At 41.8% G+C, this 22,492-nt stretch overlaps 1 protein-coding gene across 1 annotated transcript; it reads left to right on the top strand.

Moving 5' to 3' along the window:
• Positions 1–3,689: 3,689 nt before the first annotated feature.
• Positions 3,690–18,015, top strand: pdk4 (pyruvate dehydrogenase kinase 4). Its single transcript, NM_001006802.1, is given in 12 exon segments — positions 3,690–3,971; positions 5,598–5,737; positions 8,869–9,010; positions 9,627–9,698; positions 9,979–10,163; positions 10,885–10,974; positions 11,409–11,486; positions 11,780–11,856; positions 12,809–12,907; positions 13,543–13,653; positions 13,958–14,071; positions 16,243–18,015. Coding segments are annotated over 11 exon segments (1,215 nt in total). The 5' UTR covers positions 3,690–3,971; positions 5,598–5,619; the 3' UTR covers positions 16,372–18,015.
• Positions 18,016–22,492: the final 4,477 nt, after the last annotated feature.

Below are 22,492 nucleotides of genomic sequence, written 5' to 3'. Positions count from 1 at the left end.
TTGATGCAGTTCACTCCGACTGCTCCTCTCTCCGGCTTTGTAATTCAAATTAGCCCAATATCACCCACTTTAGGGAATAGATCCGTTTGTTTGCCAACCTTGCCAAATGAGCTAATCTTATAATGTATGGCCACCTTAAAGGTAAGAACCCACAGAGTGGCTCAGTCGCCCGCGATAGATCTCTGCTATCACAGACAACAAACTGCTCCGAAAAGGCTTTCCACCGGCAACAATAGGAGTCACAGAGATCTATCGAGGGCAACTGAACCCCTCCGTGGGTTCTTAAAATAAGCCTGAGCTGCCTAACTGCTACAGCCATTCTGAGGAGTGCAATATGATCACCAGGCACTTATAAGTGATACTTTTTAGTGTGTCATCATCCACATTGACAGCAGTGCAACTTCTGCCTCATTTACAAAATGGGTGCAACTTGTGCACCACAGTTGACAGATGAGCAGTTAAACTGAATAATGTATCCCCCAGCAGAGGTAGTCCAGGATAAACAACTAATACCATTATTTCACAGACAAGGCAGCAGCAAAACTGTGTACTGTGTGACATATGGGCTAAAGAAAGTAAGGGCTCTGGCACACGGGGGAGATTAGTCGCCCGCGATTAACTCCCTGTTCGCGGGCGACTAATCTCCCCGAGTTGCCTACCCCTGCCATGGCAGACGCGGCGGGGCAATTTCAGGGAATCGCCGGAAAAGACTCACGAGTCTTTTTCGGCGATTTGCGCAAAATCGCGCCGCCGCGTCTGCCATCCCGCCGGCGACTTACATGTTCGCCGGTGGGATGGCAGGGGTAGGCAACTCGGGGAGATTAGTCGCCCGCGAACAGGGAGTTTTATCGCGGGCGACTAATCTCCCCCGTGTGCCAGAGCCCTAAGCTTGCAGGTTGGGAGGGATAATAGGATTATTTACAGTGACTGTGATTACAAGTACAAAACAACCAGCAGAGGGGATGGTGGAAGCCATAGATAAAATTTACTAAGAAGACAGGGCAGAATCAGGCAGTATTGGTGTTTTCTCTGATGGGGTATTTCCAGTGGTGGGAAAAAAGTCTAATGTCTATTAACCTTATATAACTGTGGCGGTACACAGGTATAGCTGCTGATTTGAGTCCTTTAGACCAATTTGACAGCTTATCTGCCCGTGTATGGGGACCCCCACAGCCCTAACCGATCGATATGTGGCCGAAAATCAGCCAGGTGTCAGTCGGGCAGGTTTGATTTTCCTGTCGGGGGATCAGGGACCAACAGGGACATTGGTTTAATGATGCGGCCCTCAATCTGTTTGCTCCTATCACTGTCTTTGTAAATTAGCCTAATATTGCCCACTTCAGGTGGGCACATCTGGGAAACATTTGCTCATTTGGTGATCTCACCAAACAAGCAAATCTTATAATATATGGCCACCTTAACAATTGTGAAATCCTCAGTAGCCATGCTTCAAATGGGTGGGGGGGATTGTCACTAATGGGTAGGTGAGCCTTGTTGTGTCCCAGTATCTGTTTACAATGACTCCTGAAACCAAGGACTTATCATCTGTCAGTCAGGATGGCAGGAACAAGTTAATGAATAAGGTAGGGGGGAGGAAGATCTGGCTACTCCAGCCATCTGCCCTTATCATCTACCCTGAATGTCTTTATAATAAAAATTTAGGTGACCTGATAATTTGCAAAAGCTGCAGAAAAAAACATACAGAGGGCTTGTTTTTTTCTTATCTGTTCTACTAAATTATCTAACAAACGGAAGACACGTGAAAAATCGAACTAATTCACTCATACTAATACTAATGGCACATGGGTGAAAAATACAGTGTTTGGTGGATAAGGGATGTGTGGTCTTATTAAAGTCAATAAGAATTGCTTCCTCCCGAACAGGTATTGTATTTCTCTCTTTTGTCTACACTGTGGAATCCTGGGAAATTAAGAGCCCAGACCTAAGACAAGTGGAGAGGTGATGCCCAGACTTGTCTCTGTGCCCTATTGTGCTTCCCATTAACATGATCATTGTTCTAGAGCATTGTGGTCCAGAATCTGTGTAGTTTGGGGTTTGCTTTTCAGTCAGCTACACACTGCAGCCTATTCACAGAACAGTAGCATTAGCTGAAAACCCGTTATCCAGAAAGCTCTGAAATATGTGCAATATTTCCTATGGAGTCCTATTATTACGGTATTTTTTTTTCTCTGTAATAATAATGTAGTTTTTCAGACAAAAATCCCATTTCTCTTGCCCTACAGAATTCTTTAATTTCTGGGAAAGGTTAGCAGCTTGGGGAGCAGGCCCGGACTGGCAATCCATGAATTCTGACAAATGCCATAGGGGCTGTTGTAAGATGCCACAGACAGTGCCCACTCTGGGGCTACTGCCACCTGAGGCAGCTTTCCCAACGACCCCCCCACCATGCTCTACACTTACAACTTTAGCATCGAGGCAGGTCCAGGGGGGCCACATTTCAAGTGCAGCCTTTTGCTGCCCCTGGTAAACAGCTGCTCCTTGCCACCTGAGCCAAGGCTCTAACCTTGCCTAATGGCAGGAGTGGCACTGGCCACAGACAGTCACCATATACTGGGCTAGTGGGGGCAGGGTGCTGCTACCATGAGGTGGGTTGAGAAACTCGCCTCAGGTGGCAGAAAAAGCCACTCCTTTTAAGAGCTGAATTTCCGTATTTTAAAATGAAAATTCAGCTCTTCTAGTGCAATTGCGCTCTCTACACTAGCGATGCGGCACCCCCTGGATCATCTCCGTCACTGTAAAGGTAATCACGGGGGCTGACTGAGGGTGGATTGGCATCGGAGGAGCCACCTCAGGGGGCTCAGGGGACAAAAACGCCCCGGGTGGAGGGCTGTTTGGATCAGTGGCGTAACCAGCATTTGTGGGACCCTTCCTGCAGGGTGACATCACTTCCAGGTGCATGTGGCGCTGACCCTGAAGCAGCGGCGGCGGCACGTGCTGTTAGATCCCCTCAGATCCTGGCGGCAGTGGGGCCCCTCATGACTCGGGCCCCCCTGTATTGCAGGGTCTGCGGGGGCCTTATTTACGCCACTGGTTTCGATCTCTGTGCACTTGAAATACCAGGACCTATTTTGAACCCCAGTCCTGATCTGTTGGGCAGAGTACATTTAGAGACAGGTGTCTGAACCTCAAGCCTACTCCTTTATTGCATAACTACAAAGCCCAGAATCCTTCACTAGCCCAGGCTACAGCTACACCTGAACAGCTAGCTACATGCAAACTGGATTTTAAATAATCGCACCCCAGCACACATAACCCCATACAGACCATCATGTCTGGTTATTGCGTCCCTATTAGCACACTTGCATAGGAAACCACACGCCCACCCTGTGTTCACCCTCCTTTGCTGTCCCTTCTCCCACCTGCTGCTGCAGTATACGTGTGAAACTTCGCAAAGGACCCAATCCCCTGCTCCCTGCCAAAATTGTGCCTGGCAACATCTCCTCCCCCACCCCAACATCAGTACTTGTTTGTTCCTTCCACCAGCAGCCTGACACCGCAACGTTCCCTCACCCCGCCCCTACTCTGCCTGCTTTCTTTTCATTGGAGGAGGGAGGCGCCAGTCACTTCCATCCCTGCAGTGAGAGGCAGAGTTTGCTCGCCCAGTTCCCACCCCTTCACAAGAAACATAAGCGAGCGCTCCGGCCGGAGTAGTAAACAGCTGGAGAATGAGAAGGGATGCGCTGAAGCTAAAAAGAAGGAATAGGACATTCCATTGTGCCACAAACTGTACCCAGCACAGGAGCAGGCAGTGTGTGCGATAGCAGCCACAGGGGACTTGTACACCATTCATTTGAGTGAACCCGGCCAGAACGAAGGAAGGAAACTGCAGCCCCTGCTGAATCTTGTTCCCCACCATCCTGAGCAAGTCCTTCCTTTTCTCACAGCAATAGGAGGTGCACGAAAGGCTACTACCGGACCTGCAAGCAGCCTGCCCCCACCCCCCACACAAGGTATGTCCCTCTGTGTGTGCCTGTGCCTGCTCACGTATTGTGTAGCCCCTGTGTGTCCGACCTGATTGGTATTATCCTGTTAGCAGCGCTGCGCTCACAATTTTCACCCACTGACACTGGGCTTCTAGCTGCTGTATCCCAGTATCCTATGTTGTGCAGCCTACTGCCATTTACTCACATTCTGCTCTGTGCCCTAGAAGTTGCCCTACTGGACTGCCTTTGCCCTAGAAGTTGCCCTACTGGACCGCCTTTGCCCTAGAAGTTGCCCTACTGGACTGCCTTTACCGTAGAAGTTGCCCTACTGGACCTCCTTTGCCCTAGAGGTTGCCCTACTGGACAGATCTTTGCCCTACTGGGCAACTCTGTGCCCTAGAGGTTGCCTTACTGGGCAGCCCTGTGCCCTAGAGGTTGCCCTACTGGGCAGCCCTGTGCCCTAGAGGTTGCCCTACTGGGCAGCCCTGTGCCCTAGAGGTTGCCCTACTGGGCAGCCCTGTGCCCTAGAGGTTGCCCTACTGGGCAGCCCTGTGCCCTAGAGGTTGCCCTACTGGGCAGCCCTGTGCCCTAGAGGTTGCCCTACTGGGCAGCTCAGTGCCCTAGAGGTTGCCCTACTGGGCAGCCCTGTGCCCTAGAGGTTGCCCTACTGGGCAGCCCTGTGTGCCCTAGGGGTTGCCCTACTGGGCAGCTCTGTGCCCTAGAGGAGGGAGGAAGATCTGGCTACTCCAGCCATCTGCCCTTATCACCTACCCTGAATGTCTTTATAATAAAAATTTAGGTGACCTGATAATTTGCAAAAGCTGCAGAAAAAAACATACAGAGGGCTTGTTTTTTTCTTATCTGTTCTACTAAATTATCTAACAAACGGAAGACACGTGAAAAATCGAACTAATTCACTCATACTAATACTAATGGCACATGGGTGAAAAATACAGTGTTTGGTGGATAAGGGATGTGTGGTCTTATTAAAGTCAATAAGAATTGGTTGCCCTACTGGGCAGCTCTGTGCCCTAGAGATTTCCCTACAGACTACTCTACACTACTGAAGTTCTATAGGATGCTCTGCTGTACAACGCTGTGCCCTAGTGGTTGTCCTGCAGTACAGCACAGTGTCCTAGACTAGAGCAATGCTGTCACACATCTTTTACAGTGTAGTGGACTGATTATCGACTAATCCACATGTTTGGGGGCAAAATAATAGGTCATAAAATGAGGCCATAAAATGTCAGTGGAGCTCTTAAAAAGGTTGGGGGCTACACAGATCTCATTGAGGACCACATTCCTCCACAGGTTTTGAAATGGACATTACTGTCACAGAGAGTTCTCTACCTTTTAGAGTGCCCTGCTTTGTGCATCTGTGGCCGAGACAGTACCATTTTTACAGGGCTCTGCATATCACTCTGTATAGTTCTGCACCCTACCTTGCAATCCACTCCAGCTGTACAGTGCTATTGATTCTGACTATATACCACCCTTTTTACACAGAACTGTCCTTGGTTGACTAGGCAGTGTCTCCCAGGGACCCGTACTTTATACCTGCTTTTTTTGCCCATTCCGTTTCATACTGAGGCTCTGTACCACCTCATATTTTTCTGGTGTATTAAGAGAATTCTGGTTTGCTTTGCCTTACAGTTGAAGCGACCTCCAAGTCAACATGAAGTTTGCCCGGTTCCTATTGAAGAATGCAGCCTTGGCAAATGCCCCCAAACAGATTGAGAGGTTCAGTCGCTTCTCCCCTTCCCCACTCTCCATGAAGCAGTTCATAGACTTTGGTAAGGAACTCCAGAAGTTCAGACTCGGTGATTTGGGGGTATATGTTGTTTGTTCCATTAATGGAGGTCAGGTAGTGCTTTCTTTTTGCATATTCCCAACATGCATTCTACATGGCATTGGCACTTGTCTATGCTTCAGCTTCTTGGGTTCTGCATAAAGATTGATAGATATGGTGCATGCTGGTTATGTTTTTTTGCTATTAAGGTGTGCTAATATAAGTCCAAATATTCTTAAGTGGATCATTTTCTTAAATCAGTAAAGCAGGCACCACCATAACCTAGAAAGCATGCGGCCAGATCAGTTTTATATTTAGACTCCTTTCATTCATGTCTCTGATTGCACTTGGGTATTAATAGCCCTACAGTTGGAAGTTATTTACGTGGCCATCAGTGCCCTTCACGCATGGCATTCTTGATATTCCAAGGCAATATCTTTGCCCATGATTCAGTATTGAATGTTCCCAAGTTCTTTAGTTTAAGAACTTACTCCAGAACTTATCAATTACTTCAAAATCCTTTTTAAGTATTTTGGATCATGGCTATCCTTCCATGTTTTTGGTACAAATGTCTCTAGGTAACTGTATAGGTAGACAAAGGAGCTTTCTCCCTTGTATATTCGTTTTTTTTAAAGGCCTGTGGAAAGTAATGCATGTTATTCTGGAGTTATTCTAACTAGGCTATACTAGTGAAAATGTTGTGTCAGTTTTTAGTCAATGGAGTAGGGGCAAATCAGCTACAAATCAATATTTTTCACTATTTTTTTAGAAGAGAAAAATAAAAGATTCTTCACTAAGGGTTGCGCTCCTTTAACTACTAAAATTTCTCATTCATTGGCTTATTTTGGCAAACAGCATTATCTGAGCAACATATTCTTTGTGACTCTGCAGAGCTTATCTCTGTGTTTTCATGTTTTGTAATGTGAAGCGGCAGAGCAAAGGTGGGAATGTGTAGTTGCCTCAGCATGTTTTTACTGGGGAAAGTGTTTTTAGCTTCCCAATGTAACCCTCCACTTTCTGTTTTTTTCGCTCCTTACTGAGTAAACAAGTTCCTTTGGCTTCAGTATTAAAGTGATACTCACAAAACTGATAGGAATGACTTAGTATTACTTTAAATAAACAGTAACACCAAAAAATGAACGTGTTTTAAAGTGTTTAAACTGTATTGTTGCCCTGCACCGGTGAAAATTGTGTGTTTGCTACAGAAACACTACCACTGGGGCAGCCATTCAAGCTCGAAAAAAGGAGAAAAGGCACAGGTTACATAGCAGATAACAGATAAGCTCTGTAGAATATAATGGGGCTTTATTATTATTTATTATTGTTATCTGCTAAGTAACCTGTGCCTTTTCTCCTTTAAATGACTGCCCCCATGGCTACACAGCACCTTTGTTTATATAAACTATAGTAGTCTTTCTGAGGCAAACACGCCAGTTATACCAGTGCAGGACAACAGTGCATTACTCTGTTATTACTTTTATACACTTTCATATTTTGGTGTTACTGTTCCTTTAAGCTTAATGCAGCAGCAAATTACAAAGGGGTCTTAGAGACATACCGTACTGTAATGCTTTGCAGAATAGTAACTAGTTAAAGCAGTGGTTGTCAGGTTTTTTCAGTGGAAGTTTTCCCTATAGGTCCAGTGTTATGTCAGGATACCCCTTTACTTTGTAAAGGAAAAGTGTAGAGTCGTCTAGTTGAATATGTTTTTATCCCAAATTCCCCCACCATTGACCTTCAAGATGGGCTTTCGGTAGGTCACAAACACAGCGTTGCCCTATACTACCCCTGTACTAATCACATTAAATTTAATGGCTGTGTTAATATTGTATTAATATTGTCCTGCAGTACAGACTGTGGGGGTTCCTGGTGGATCAGGTACAACATTCTAATACAAATGCCTTCTCCCTTTTGCCCCCGATTATATCAAGTCCCTATTTCCTGGATAGTTTCCCATAAAGCTGCATGGGCAGGAATAGCGGGCCAGTTGCAGGTACCAGAAAGCACATTGGGTTTCAGTGCAGGTAGTGGGGCTGTTGAATTAGGCTACTTCCTCCTAATTGGGGTGCAGCTGTGATATTTGTCTTGCTTATAGTGTATCTCTCCTATTGTTTTTATCATTATTACTCTGCCATGCCGCCTTCTCATATTCTTTCAGAACTTGTTTTGGTTCTCGGATTATTCTATTTCCTAGAAATCATCCAAACATGTTTTCGCTCTCTCTCTCTCTCTCTCTCGAGCCTCCGCTCTAAAAGGAATTCATTGAAGCGGTGCCAGTATTTTCCAAGTTTTCTGAGGAATGTACCATTCTGAAACACAACAGATGGTGCTTGCAGTTAGTCCAGTTTCCCTACTTTAGTTAACTGAGCAAATAACCTTTCATCAGTTGCAATGGACTGGTAAAAACAAGAGGGGTCATTTATCAAGTGCAGGACAGGGTGGAAAATACTAAAAACAGGGACAGTCCGCTGTATTTTCTGTACCCTGCACTTAGCAAAATGAGCCACAGAAAGCTGCATTCCCCAGATGAATACAGTGCTGCCTGCAATTTGCACCGCAGACAGGGGAGGGCATGTGGGCACTTGTGTGAGTTGCAGAGTACAGCCAGACCCTGGATGCAAGTGACCTTTGAACCAGCACAAAGGGGCATGCTTATGCAGACCTTATCCATGGTGAATGTAAATCAGGGGATGCTAAACTTGTGTTCCTGCAGCTGTTGCTGAATTGCAACTTTCAGCATACAACAAAAGCTGTTGTTTTATCTAAAATCCCAAATTTGTAATCGGAAACCCTATATTAGAATGGGCAGTGCATCTTACTGATCATTTAAAGCAGATGGCTGTGTGTCAAAATTTTAGCCTCGCACAAAGTCTGCAGCTCATTTGATTTACGTAAGCACCAACGGTTTAGCAGTGCAAGCAAAAACCGACTGATCATAGTTCAGGGTCATTATCCTGTAATTACTCGTGTCACATTAAGATTTAAAGTCAAGTAGCTATATTTTATATTATAATTGTATATAGTACCGAGTCTTGATGAAAGTGCTTGATTGTTGGAGCAGCATTTCTGTCTTATCTGTGTTTGGCACATTTGATAGACCTTGCTTAGACACTGCTCTGCTTTGCTTTTTACCAGGTTCTGCCAATGGCTGTGAGAAGACCTCCTTTGCATTCCTCCGACAAGAGCTTCCAGTAAGACTGGCCAACATCATGAGGGAGCTCTATATACTTCCTGACCAGTTGCTGGGGACACCATCGGTGCAGCTTGTCCAAAGCTGGTAATTATCTAGTTAATATAGTAGCAAAGTACTGCAAAAGTCATTTCTTTTTGAGGGATACTGCATTTAATATTCATAAAATGACTTTTACCAATGAATCATTTAGTTTAAGGAATGCATTGCCCTATTCATGCAGTTCTTTCCCAGTGGGCTTGCATAGGGACTTCTTATGATCCAATTGTTGGGTACTCCTGTTTCCTCTCATATTTCAGATACCTACAGGCAGGTTAATTGGTTCCTAATGAGATTGGTGCTAGCTTGAGTGTATTGTATGAATGTTCTAGGAACCTTAGATTCACATGAATGATAAATAATCATTTGAACTTCTGTCTAACATGCCAGTCCTGTACAAATAAGATAATACTTATTGTCCAAATCAGCCTATTTAAACTGCATTTTTAAATAATTAACTTAAACTTGCAGTCAGTAATAGAGAAATAGTGATCCAGTAACTGTATTTTCCAGGAATGTTTTACAGAAAAAGTTGGGCAAGTACAGTACACCCCCTCAATGTAAACAGCAAATGCTGTGTTAGTTAAAAAAAAAAAAAAAAGTTTTTTCCTCTTTATATTTTTGTGTACATTCAGTATAAACTTGGAATATTCTTTGTGTCTAGGTACATACAGAGCTTGATGGAGCTAATAGAATTTGTTGAAAGAAACCCGGAGGACCAAAGAGTGCTGTCTGAGTAAGTCCTACTGTCTGCATATGATTGTATAGGGTGAGAAAGGAATAATATAGAAGCAAATAAATGTAGAGGATCTGATATTTCTGACCCCTATGGACTTTTTTCAATAGAATTATGTATTATAACAATTGTTATAGGGATAAAAACTTAAACTTGCACTCATACTCACGTGTACATAAGTATGAGTGTACACACTTTATATATATACAGTTTTGTATTATATTTAATATAGTATTATCAATATTATAAGGAGTGATTCATAATTCTGCTTGGCCTTTAGTTTCACAGAGGCTCTCGTGACAATCCGGAACAGACACAACAATGTTGTCCCTACAATGGCTCAGGGAGTTATAGAATACAAGGAGGCATTTGGAGTGGACCCTGTCACCAATCAAAATGTTCAGTATTTTCTTGATCGCTTTTACATGAGCCGCATTTCTATACGGATGCTTATAAACCAGCACAGTAAGTTTATACAGGCCTTTTATTGGTTATGCATTTAGCGAAATGTTCTATGGAACAAAAGTTTAATTTATCAGTAGGTAAAACCACCCTTTGCAGAACACATTCGTACTTTCTAGGATAACAAATACATTAAACCCATTACCTCTGTAGTTAGCTGTAGAAAAATCTAAAATTTTAATTTCTTCTTTGAGCTGCTGATGTGTTCAGTGTTGGTTTGAGTGCAAACCTGCTTCAGCATGAGTTGGTAACACATCAATAAGTACTCAGCAAATATTCAGTACCACTGATTAACTAGACCCAAAATTAAATTGCTGTTGCCAGGAGGGTATATCCTGATAATGAAGATCTGGCACAATTGTACATGTTGGATCAAAGCCACGTATTGCTAAGGCACCCTTCCGCTCTGATTGTTTCATGATTCTGCAGTCTGAAAATGTTCTATTTCCTAGTTACAGTGCTGTGGGTTGCTCAGGGATGGCCTTTTCTGCTTCTTTTGTTGCATAGTAATTAACTGTAAAGTTGCACTGCTTTATTTTACACAAAGCACTTTCCTTTATACATTAAACATGTATGTGTCCTGATGTATAATTCTTAAACAAAGGGCTAATTATTATGTTCATTGAGTAAGATTGGCTGTGCATATGTTGTTTGATAGGACCTAATAATGATTGTTTTTGCACTTTTAGGAATGTCTAATTGCCCTCTTTCATTTCATTTCTAGCTCTTCTTTTTGATGGAGGAACCAACCCAGCCCACCCAAAACACATTGGAAGCATTGATCCAAACTGTGATGTGGTTGAGGTAGTGCATGGTAAGTGAACTTCTCGCTCTATTTTAGAAGAGGATAAGGCATCTGCAGATTTCATGTTAAGTCTCCTCCCCAGAAACCCATTGTGGTTTATCATCACTGAAATAAATATTGTCTTATTCTAATTGGCTTTTTTATTTTAATTTCCCTCACTTTAAAGAGTCCCAGGCTTTCAAATATTTATTAAAAATTAGAAATTCTTATAACAGTTTTAGTTCTCTTAGAGTAATATGGTGCATTGTGCACAGTATTACCAGCATTGCACTGTTTGTATTGTTTAACCACTGATGGTCAGAAGAGCTGTACATAACTTTATAAAGATTTGTGAATCGGCTTACAGGCAGGTCATTGCAATATAGGTGAAAAGTTGTGGTTCAGAGGCTTGAACAAAATGAATTCTTTGTATAACATGCACACTTCTGTTTGATCTGTTGCAGATGCTTTTGACACTGCCAAGATGCTTTGTGAACAGTACTATTTAGCTTCTCCCAAGCTGATAATAAGGCAGGCAAATGGTAAGTAAGCATCTACACATGGCTGTGCCTTTTTCTCCATTTTATTTGTATTACAATTGATATAAACCTAAAAGAATAGCAACTTGGTGATTGTCTCAATTTGTGTGGATTATGCATTGTCCCAATATTGTACAATGCTGAGGAATATGTTGCAGTTTTATAAATATGTGTTATTAATAATACTTATGGCTTATTTGGCCACATTCAAACATTTTGAACCAGTGTTATATTAAATAGAAGTTTCTTTTTATGTATGATGATGAATAATAATTCCAATGTACTTTAATTTTCAGGCAAAGATCCTACCCAGCCGATTCATATAGTATATGTTCCATCACATCTCTATCACATGCTTTTTGAGCTTTTTAAGGTAATTATTAATTCTTATTGACAGCCATAGCAAAGTTATCAAAAGACCCAGATAAAAGGCTTAGTGCATTTGCTTCCCAACCACCCTCAGTAACAATAAAATCTACTGCCTCCCAGCATTAGACTATCACATTCAGTTAAATGGAAATAAGCAGTAAGTTATAACAGGGGGTCACATAGGAATATAAAGGGCAAAGGCTAAATGGAGGGCAGCCAGGGATTAGTGGGTAATTCTTGGGGCACTGGAGATAAAACTGATCAGTGCTAGGATTTGATGCTAGGATGTTGGCACCTAAATTCCAAAAATACATTTGTAAACAGAGTCTAAGGGATGTAGCTGAACCTTGTACTTTAAAAAGCCAGCACAAGTCCTGGGGCATCATGCTATAAATATTCTTGGCCTAAATAAGTACTGATTTTTCCAGGAATGTATCACCAATACAATCAATAGTGGGTGTCATGCTTAAATGTGTGTGAACTGGCTGTTATATCTCCGGTACAAATAGTTTTTTCCATCCTTGATAGCACTGTAGCACTGGAGTTATTAACTGGTGCACATTTTATTCAGCGCTGGCAGTGGACATTAGACATAAAGTGTGAAGAAGCACCATAAGGAAGAATGGAGATACAACATGTACAAAGGACATTTTATATAACTAAACAACTGCTGTATCTTTTCAGTATCTAAATTAGGGGAGTGTCTAACCTGCAGCAGTTTTACTGAATCACCTTTAGCTTTCAGAGGGATTTGGGAGTTGAGCAATTGTTTAAGTTAGCACATTTGGATTGTCTTAGGTGAGTCCTGTATTTCATATAGTTGCCACTTGATACAGAGTAAAATGTTTAGAGATAAAAAAAACCTTTTATCTAAATACAGTGTTTGCAAAACTGTGGATAATAACCATTCCATCACATACTAAGTTTCTCTCTCTAAATGTGCATTTTATCCACAGAATGCCATGCGGGCAACGATTGAAAATCATGAAACCAGTTCCCACCTACCTCCAGTTGAAGTGAATGTTGTCCTAGGAAACGAAGATCTTACTATTAAGGTAAATCATTGTCTGTATCAACAGTGTACGGACACATGTCTCCACCTTCACATTAGCGCAGTGATTAAGTGTTAGCTTGCCAACAAATATTGTTTTACACCACTGATCTATACACAATAAAGTATATATAATAAAGTGTGATAACATTCCAGCTCAGTCTGCAGAGCAAAGTGCACATATTTATAAATATAGGAAGTTTCATGAAGATAATCTTTTATGTATGTTTATCTGTAGTGCAAAACAATATTTATTACTTTCTGTAACCTCTCTGTGTACATCTAATGTAGCTGCCCATGATTTACATTGCATTAAACAATTTGCTCCTCTTTGGCTCTTCCCAAAAGCCTTAGCACTGAATACAGAAGTAATTGGGTCCTGTTAATACAAACCTTCTTTCTGAGTGTGACTATAGATACAGTTGGCAGGGCTTATAAAATTACAATTCATTTCAAAGCATTAATTGTGCAATTCCCACAGCCCAGCCAAGTGCTTATCACACAAGTGTCCCTGATTATTCCATACAGTTACCTTACCTAGAAACTGACACACACACTGGCAGCTTTTTATTTGTACAGTGCTGGCCTTGAATGTTGAGACACTTCCAGTACAAATGGTGTGCAAATTCACTTTAACAGATATCAGACAACGGAGGGGGCGTTCCCTTGCGGAAGATCGAACGACTGTTCAGTTACATGTATTCCACAGCACCCAGGCCTCTGATGGATAATTCACGGAATGCTCCTTTGGTAAGAAAAACATTATAGTTGTACCAACACAAATTTTTTGGTAGTAAAGTCAACCTTCAGTTATACTTATTAAATGGCCTGGCCAGATTGTTAGCCGTTGGTGATAGAACAGGATATCTATTGAATAGGGGGCTTGAGATTATGCAGATGCTTGGGTGCAAATGTCAAGAAACCCAGTTCTAAACACAAAAGTCAAAGGCCTTCTGAGCAATCTGTTAAAGGACAAATCATGTCCTAACCTAATTTTTTTCAGAGCTGTTGTGTATACAAGATTTGTCTAATTCTGGTTTTATTGTTATTTTAGGCTGGTTTTGGGTATGGATTGCCCATCTCTCGACTTTATGCCAGGTACTTCCAGGGTGACTTAATGCTGCAATCAATGGAGGGCTTCGGGACAGATGCAGTTATTTATTTAAAGGTAACAATATTTTCTATCATCAGTGATGCATTTCTTTAATGACAGCTTTGTACTATGTTGTTTACTTGCTATATTTAAATAATTGTATTAGGTATTAAAATATAATAAGGAACATTACACACCAAGGAGAACAAATACTGCCAATGTGTACATGAGAATTTACAGTCTGGAGAGGATTTTTAATCCTTCTCTCACATTGTACAGTTGGGTTGTTATTCTATGGCACACGTTGCGTTTCTGCAGGCAGCAGCAGTAATCGGAGCCCTTGGGCTCACTGATCAGGACGCCTGGTACCATAGCCCTATGAGTTCCAGGATATTTTTAATATTCTGCAGAGGGAAAGAGACTCTTTATATGGGGCACACTGAAATTCTCTCAACTTATTCTCCCCAGTGGCAGATAGAGCAATAATACTAAAGTGTAATGTTTAATTCATTGCAATAAAAACTTCACCTTTAAAAACACATGCACACATCATAAAATCATAATTGAAAACAAAAGAAAATCCCTTTAACGCTGGAATACTATCGCACATTCATACATGGTGGAAGCGGTGTTCGATTCCCAACACCTTCTAGACTATCAGCCCCTGGGAGACGATAAGCAGCACCTCCCTGGGGACAACAGCCGATAAATAAAAGTATTTAACGGGTCCTAAAGCTTCCTGCTACCAAGTTGTGCTGAGAACCACTGTGAACTCTGTGACAGCACAACTTTGTAGCAGGAAGCTTAAGGACCCAATTTCGGCTGTTTTCCCCAGGGAAGTGCTGTTTGTCAGCTCCTGGGAGCAGAGAGTCTAGAACAGTGATCCCTAACCAGTGGCTCATGAGCAACATGTTACTCCCCAACCCCTTGGATGTTGTTCTCAGTGCCCCCAAACAAGGTAGTTATTTTTGAATTCCTGACTTGGTGGCAAGTTTTGGTTGAAAAAACACAATTTTACTACCAAATAAAGCCTCCTGTAAGCTAATAGTGTGCACAGAGGCTACCTAAAAGCCAATCTTAGCCCTTATTTGGCACTTCCATTAACTTTTATAATGCTTGTGTTGTTCTCCAAGTCTTTCTACATTTGACTATGGCTCACAAGTACGAAAGGTTGGGGACTCCTGGTCTAGAATTGCACTACCTGCCACTGGGGAGAATGAAGGTGGCCATACACACTGAGATCCTTGTCATTTGACAAGGTCACCAATTACAAAAGGCAGACATAGGTGTCGTCGGACAGAGGACTGCATCAATGAGCCAATGTGGTCCCCAATCCGATGGGGAAAATCAAACCTGCCCAATTGACATCTGGCTGATTTTTGGTGCATACACTGACAGAAAAGCTGGCGACTCTGTCTTAAGGGCAGTGGCACATGCAATAAATCTTCACTACCACAGGCAACTAATCTCCCCGATATGCCATCCCACAGGTAAGAATGTAAATCGCCAATGGAATGGCATACGTGTTGCTTCGGTTTCTTTGTGAGGCAACTTCGGCGACCAAAGCAATGCGTATACCATCCCACCGGCGATTTCCATTTTTGCCGGTGGGATGGCATATCAGGGAGATTAGTCACCTGCGGTAGTGAAGATTTATCGTGGACGACTTATCTCCCGTGTTCCACTGCCCTAAAGGACTTGAATCTGCAGCTTAATTCACCTGTGTATAGTTGAGACTTTAACTCTGTTTTCCTGTCCTGCCAGTGATAAATGAAGCTCAGTTTACTGACTCAGGACAATTCACTGCTTCCTTTGCTGGTATGAGGGAGGTAATGGTAAACTAAAAGGCCAAATTCCCGAGAGCATGAGGAAAGGAATCGCGTAAACAGGATCCTGTTTCATCTGGTTTATCCACTTGCTTGCCAGATAAAAAAAAGATAAAAAGCAGATGTGTAGCAGGATCCAGAAAACTTTCAGTTGTGCAACATTCTCCGTGCCTGGAATGTCTTCCTAGAAATCATTTAGTGCTACAGAAGCCCAACATGCTTTCTCTAAGGGAAAAGTAAAGGATTGATTTTTAATGATATTGTTTATATAGTTATATATATATGTATATGTTATGGTGGTCACTGGTTTAGTATATGGGCACAGAAGGTCTTAAGCGTGAGAATGTTTTGGCTTGTATACAATCATGTTATAATAAATGTAACTTGACCTGTAACACTAAATGACTTTACTTATTTCAGGCATTATCAACAGAGTCTGTAGAGAGATTACCTGTATTCAACAAGTCTGCCTGGAAACATTATAAATTCTGCACTGAAGCAGATGATTGGTGCATTCCAAGCAGCGAACCAAAGAACCTGGCAAGGTAGAAAGGCGTCTCGGACTTTTCCTGTAAGCTGGAAAAGGGATCAAGCACCTGTCTCCCAGGACCACTACCTGCAAGTGTTCTGCTGCAATAAATAGGCCACGTGTACTGTGCTTGAGTTGGCCCATGATGCAACAAGGAGAGCAAGTCACCCACCACCACCAGAAGATGCAGGATCTTTACATAGTAGTATAGCACTTTTTGGCTAATTCATTTGATATTAAGCACTCAGGGTATATTCTGTGCCCTAGGAAATGTTTGATTTGTTCTGTTTATTAAATATAACAATGTGTTACTATAAGTGATGAGCTAAAGATCACTGTGAATTCAGAATCCAATCTAGAATATAATTCTAGCTGTGATGTTTTTTCCCATATTACCAAGCTCATGGTAAAACATAAATCACCTACTCTTAATGCCGACCATAGCACAGATGTTTCTTTACCTTTGTCTGGTAACCAAATCATGTGTGAATACCATATTGCCAAAAAGAGCCAGAAGGTAGCTGGTTTGTTTCATGACTTGAAGCATACTGTGAAACAAACCCATTCTGCCCACAGCTGGGCACCATCTTGTACTGTATTCCTTATTCTCTAGTGGAAAGAGGAATTTGCAGAACGTACAGTATTTTTTTATACCGTCATGCAGAAGAATAGATTCAAATCTACCTTTCAAGCAAATATGCAAAATAAGTTTAACACTGGCTTTTCTGTAAAATGAGAGCCAGATCAGAAAGGTAGTCCTAATTTCTGTATTTTAGCTGGAGATGTATAGTCTCTGTTGTATATTCAGAAAGAACATTTTAGCCCTTCAAACAGAATCTGGCCTTATGTTCTATGTCCTCGCTTGTGCTCATGACATTGTATCTCTTTAAGGAAACCAGTTTGTTGTGACCATTTGAAAGCACTGTGCCATATGACAAGTAATACTGCATAATTCACTACTGAAGGATTCTGTAGCCTCTTAATATTTGTTTATTCTATGGTATTGATGTGCATTCTGCAGCCCCTCAGTTCTTCTACTACAGTTCCCATCATGCTCTAGTTGGATTATGGGGTATAGAGTTGCGGGCACAGCCCTGTCTTATGCTGTTGTAGTGGAGACAATGGCCGAAACTACTAGGTCTAGAGGGGATAAAATATAGATTTTAAAAATTCCTGCAGTACCTAGAGCCATTTGTAGGCCTGAACCCATTGTGTCTCCACGTCAAGCACGCATTTGAATATTGTGAATTGATGCTGCTCTAATAGATCCAGTATGGAACTGCAATACATGAGTACCTCCAGTACTTAGGCACATACAAGAAGTATGATCTAATGAAAATGTCGACTATGCATTGTTTTACCTTATACCTGTACTAATATGCCATTCATATTTATTGCCTTTTTATTATTCCTTAGCCATAGGGCCTTTTACTAAGTTCCAAATGTTTTAATCATTTTTCCATTAATATATTTTCTCTTGCTTTGTTTTTTATGGCAGAATATTGCCTTAAAATGTTATTTATTCCAGTTTGAAACTTATATTTTGCTGATATGCCTCCATTTTGCTTGTGCATTTGTGTCTCCATTGTTGGAACTTACTTTACGGCATTATGATGCAGTTATTAGCATGAATTATTAGGCATTAAATCTCTTTGCTTCGTGTATAAACTTTGCCGTGTCATCATTTCTACTTAAATATCATCAAAATCCAAATGACAGATTAATGTATAATGTTGGGTGGAGAAGGAATAATGGTTTGGGGCTGTTTCTGTGGTTTGGGCTAGGGCCCCCGGTTCTATTGAAAACAAACCAGAATACAATTACATCCTTGACAACTCTGGTGACATTCTGGGAAGCACAGGAATTTGATTGACCTGCACAGACCCCTGACCTTAACCCAACTAAACACCTGAATGCCTGATGCCCAACACCAGTGCCCAACCTTACTAATGCTCATGTGGCTAAATGGAAATACAACCAACTATGTTTCAAAATCTGGTGGAAAGCCCTCCCAGCAGAGGCTGTTATAGAAACTAAGATAAAACCAACTTCATATTAATGTAATATAATGTAACAAAAAAACACTGTTTGCCCAGGAGCAGTAACCCATAGCAACCAATCAGCATGTAGCATTTGCTGGTCACCTGTTTGAAATAATCTTTTTTTTTTGTTTTGAAAAATTGGTTGCTAATATGGTTCTGTTCCTGGGCCAACTTAGTGCTTTTTATTACATTGTTATGAAGTTAGACAAAGAACAGGCAGGTGTGCAGATACTACTGCTCATATTGTGAGCTCTTACATGTAGCCCCGTGTAGACCGTTCAGCTGTGGCTGTTTAAAAAGGGAACAATTGGAGACTAATCTCTCAAAAATGCCTCTCCACCAGCACCAATATAAATTGCTGGTGGAATGGCCTATGTATCGCTTCAGTTTTCCAAAGTCGGCTAAGTTTCCTACTGCAGGCAACTTAACATGAGGATCACGGTACTCAGTGACCAGCGCAGCGCCAGAAAGCGCAGCAAGCCCTGTTCTTAACATCTGCCTTAGGGCAAGACTTTACCATATAAAAGCCATCAAGGTCATGTAGAAGTCAATGGGAGTTGTAGGCAAGTTGTAACAATCTTTATTCAGTCTGTGGTTTTAGAGGTTTTTAGGGGGAAGTTCATTTTTGTTTCACATTTTAATTTTGGAACTTTTTTTAAAATTTTTTGATTTGAAAGTGCCAGGTAGTTTGGTTATTATATAGGTGTGAGTGCAAGTAGTTTGGTTATTCAAGGGCACTCCCTAAGTAATTAAGGGAGTAAGTGCATCAATCTCCATACAGATGTACCACTCGCCTGGACTATACTAACTAAAATGGCGAACAGAGGAAAGAACATACAGTACATGTACATGCAGTGTAACTGCTGTGCTTAGTCTGCAATAACGTCCAATCACACAGTTACAATGCCTGTATAGTGATCTTCTCTGTTCTTGATACAACAGGGTAGAGGATAAAATACATAAATGTCACCCATAAAACCAAGAAACCAAAAGAATAATGAGCTAAGACAGAAAGAGATGGATATATAGGGAGAGCAGCAACTACAGGTAATAATTATTGTTTAATAAGTAGGCTATATAACTAATGATCTGGCAGGGACATACAGTAAGAGCCAAACCCCCATGTTCATGATGAGTAACTATTATAACGATGTTATCAAACCAATGTTAATGATTGCATTCATCTGCCATCTAGCAACCTTTAACTGGATCCAGCAGGGCACACAGGAGTTTCCAGGGAGCAGTTCCCAAAGTGCAGGGCTTGGATCAGTGACAGGAGTTTGTCCGCCTAAAAGTCAAGGTGATTTGGGAGAAAAGGCCAATTAATGTGAGATTTAGGATAAAAAGTTTTTTGCTGCTCTAGATATTCTTGGAACTAGGGCCCTGGCCAATGGTTGGACCTCCATAGGTGTGTGACCACCACTGGTTTAAAGGGATAATACTCCTGATCTGTGCAACTATCAAACAATTCTCAACAATGATCAGAGGTGGAAAAATACAAAAATATGTACATTTTGCAAAATGACTTAATTTTAATTTCTGGAACTATTTTAAGGTGAGTGTAAGTGGCTAGCACATCCGTACAGTAAGTGCAGAGGGCGCTGCTGCAATGAGGCAAGTTGAGAAGCTCAAAATCCATTTTCTTTAAACCAGAAATTTGGTTTTGATGCAATTGCACTCTCTGCACGAGTGATGTGGCCCCCCTGGACCCCCACCAGCGCAAGAAAAGGTAAGCACTGGGAGGCAAGGTGGCCAGCATCACAGGAGCCCCCTCAGGGCCAGAAATGCCCCTGAGTAAGTGGCCAGCACACCAAAACCAACATGCACACTTGTTTAAAAATATATTCATTTGGAATACAGCTATAAAAATAATAACCAAGATATACTGGAAGACTAAATCTGGCCATTTGTCAGTAATATTGATTTTAGAAATAAAGGGATGCCTACCTTTGCTATGTCAATATGAGCAAAACAAAGTGGCACTTTGGAAAACAGCTGGACTAAAGAGTTTTTATAATGGAAAATATTTTGTTTACGCCTAAGAACAACTTGCCCTACCCCTCTTGCCATACTGTTTGTGGCTGTGTTTAGCAGGATATTAGAGGAATTATTATCTCTCAAGTAACATTTCAAGTGCTGTTCCAGTTCAGCTGACATCAGCAAGTGATTAGCGGAGGGGCATAGTGACAGGGTAGCACCGAGACACCCATGATATCTGAACACGTTGCTCTTATCTGAACGCACCATTTCTGTTCCATTAAATCATGCGTGTACCTCCATCATTCTAATAGCCTGAAACAGCTAATGGCAGCAACATCTTCTGTGTATAGATACACCTATAGTGATCGCTATTAGTCCAATTAGTCCAGCCAATTACACCTGTTCCACTAAATGACTGTTTGCCTCCAAGGTTCACTTTGGCTTAAATGCGCACATGCCCACAAGGCTGTGGTTTCCTGGACTGGAAATCTGTGGGTTCTGGCAAATGCTGGAGGGGCTGCTGTAAGATTCCATAGACAGTCAATATTTATTGGTCTGGTGGGGGCTGTTTGAGCCTCTATGTACTTGAAATGCCAGGGACTATTTTGACTCCCAGTCCAGACCTGCAACACTTAATTGTGTAGTACCTGGGTTAAGGGTGAAAATATGGTGGAAACCTTGAGGCAAGGGCAAATTCCTGTGTGTGTTTATTTACCTGTACAAACAAATACGATCATTTTAAATTGGGAACAGGTCAGACACAATGGACAGCTTTACATTAAGCACTGGTTGGCCAGGACAGACTTTTGAGTGTCCAGCTTTAGTCATAGCAGATCATCAACCATATTGTATATGCAAACAAATTGCTAACCTCTGAATAAATAATTCAAAATTAAAAGTGTTGCTTAATTTTTGCCCTTTGCAAAGGGCTATCATACATGCTACAAATGCCCCCTCATAATTATCTTTAATGGGCAGTTGGTAACCCCGCCCACATTAGTGCCCAGCTTGATTGTTCTAGTTAGAGTATACTTAGGGATTATTTGGTACTGCTGATCTCCATCTGTTGTCTTGCCTTGATGAGGGCCCATATGTATAAGGTGACATGATGCCCTACATACAGATTTTAAAAAAGAGACGTTCCACAATAAATTGGAGGTTAGGTAGTCATATCACTATTATGTCATTTTTGTGTAGCCAGTCCTACAGTACTGACTGTTGTCCCTTTAGTAGACATTTAATTTTGATAGCAAAAGTGTCCATTGCTAAGTCATCCATAAATTGGTTCTAGACTGCCATTCTGTACTCATATCCCATTCTTGACCAATGTAGAATTGTTAAGGGTTTAGGGTTAAGGTTTTCCAACCGTTTAGCTCTTTGCCCCCTGGGATAGAGTTAGCCACAGTGGTGTAACTTGGTCCCCCTGAGAAAAAAACTTCTGAGTGGGCCCGGCATGAACAGTCCCTACCTCAACAGGTAGTCACTGGGTAGCCAGCTAGGCTGGGTTATGATAAGTTGGGAGGGGAAGTAGACCCTTAGTAAGGAAGGTGTCCCCAGAGATGGTAAAAGGGGAAGCCCAAGGTTGTTTTCCCTCTTTTGGTTTCCCCACTCGCTGGAGGAAGTGAGGTGTGCTCCAAAGGGCCTGAGCAGTGGTAGGCCCAGTATAGGATAAGCAAGATTTTGTAATAGTTGCTCTATGAGTGAAAGATAAGTTCAGGATTTAGTGAGCAGCTCACGGCTCTGATGAGAACTATAGTGGGGGTTAGTTCCCTGCAGTGTCAATACATTATAGGGACCCAAGTTTAGGCTTAGGCTAGATAGATTCCTGGAATAATTCACCTCTGTGGGCTTAGCCTAGTGGTGGAGATTGCTCACCAGTAGGCAGGCTTTACTACCTTAGGGTTTGCAACATCTATGTGGATTATCTTGTGAATATCATATGTGCAAAGACCTGCTGGCGCTTGTTTGTTTATTTTGCATCAACTGAGCACATACATCCCAAAGGATACAGATTGGCATTGGAGATTAAATGAAATTGTTCAATAAATCATTCTGTTTTTAAAAACCACTGGCGCCCAAAGTTATTGAGAGAGTGAATGCTGTGTGCAAGCATCTGTGT

The sequence above is a fragment of the Xenopus tropicalis genome, chromosome 6, assembly GCF_000004195.4.
Source record: "Xenopus tropicalis strain Nigerian chromosome 6, UCB_Xtro_10.0, whole genome shotgun sequence".
Taxonomy (NCBI): domain Eukaryota; kingdom Metazoa; phylum Chordata; class Amphibia; order Anura; family Pipidae; genus Xenopus; species Xenopus tropicalis.
This window is presented reverse-complemented; position numbering and strand designations above follow the sequence as displayed.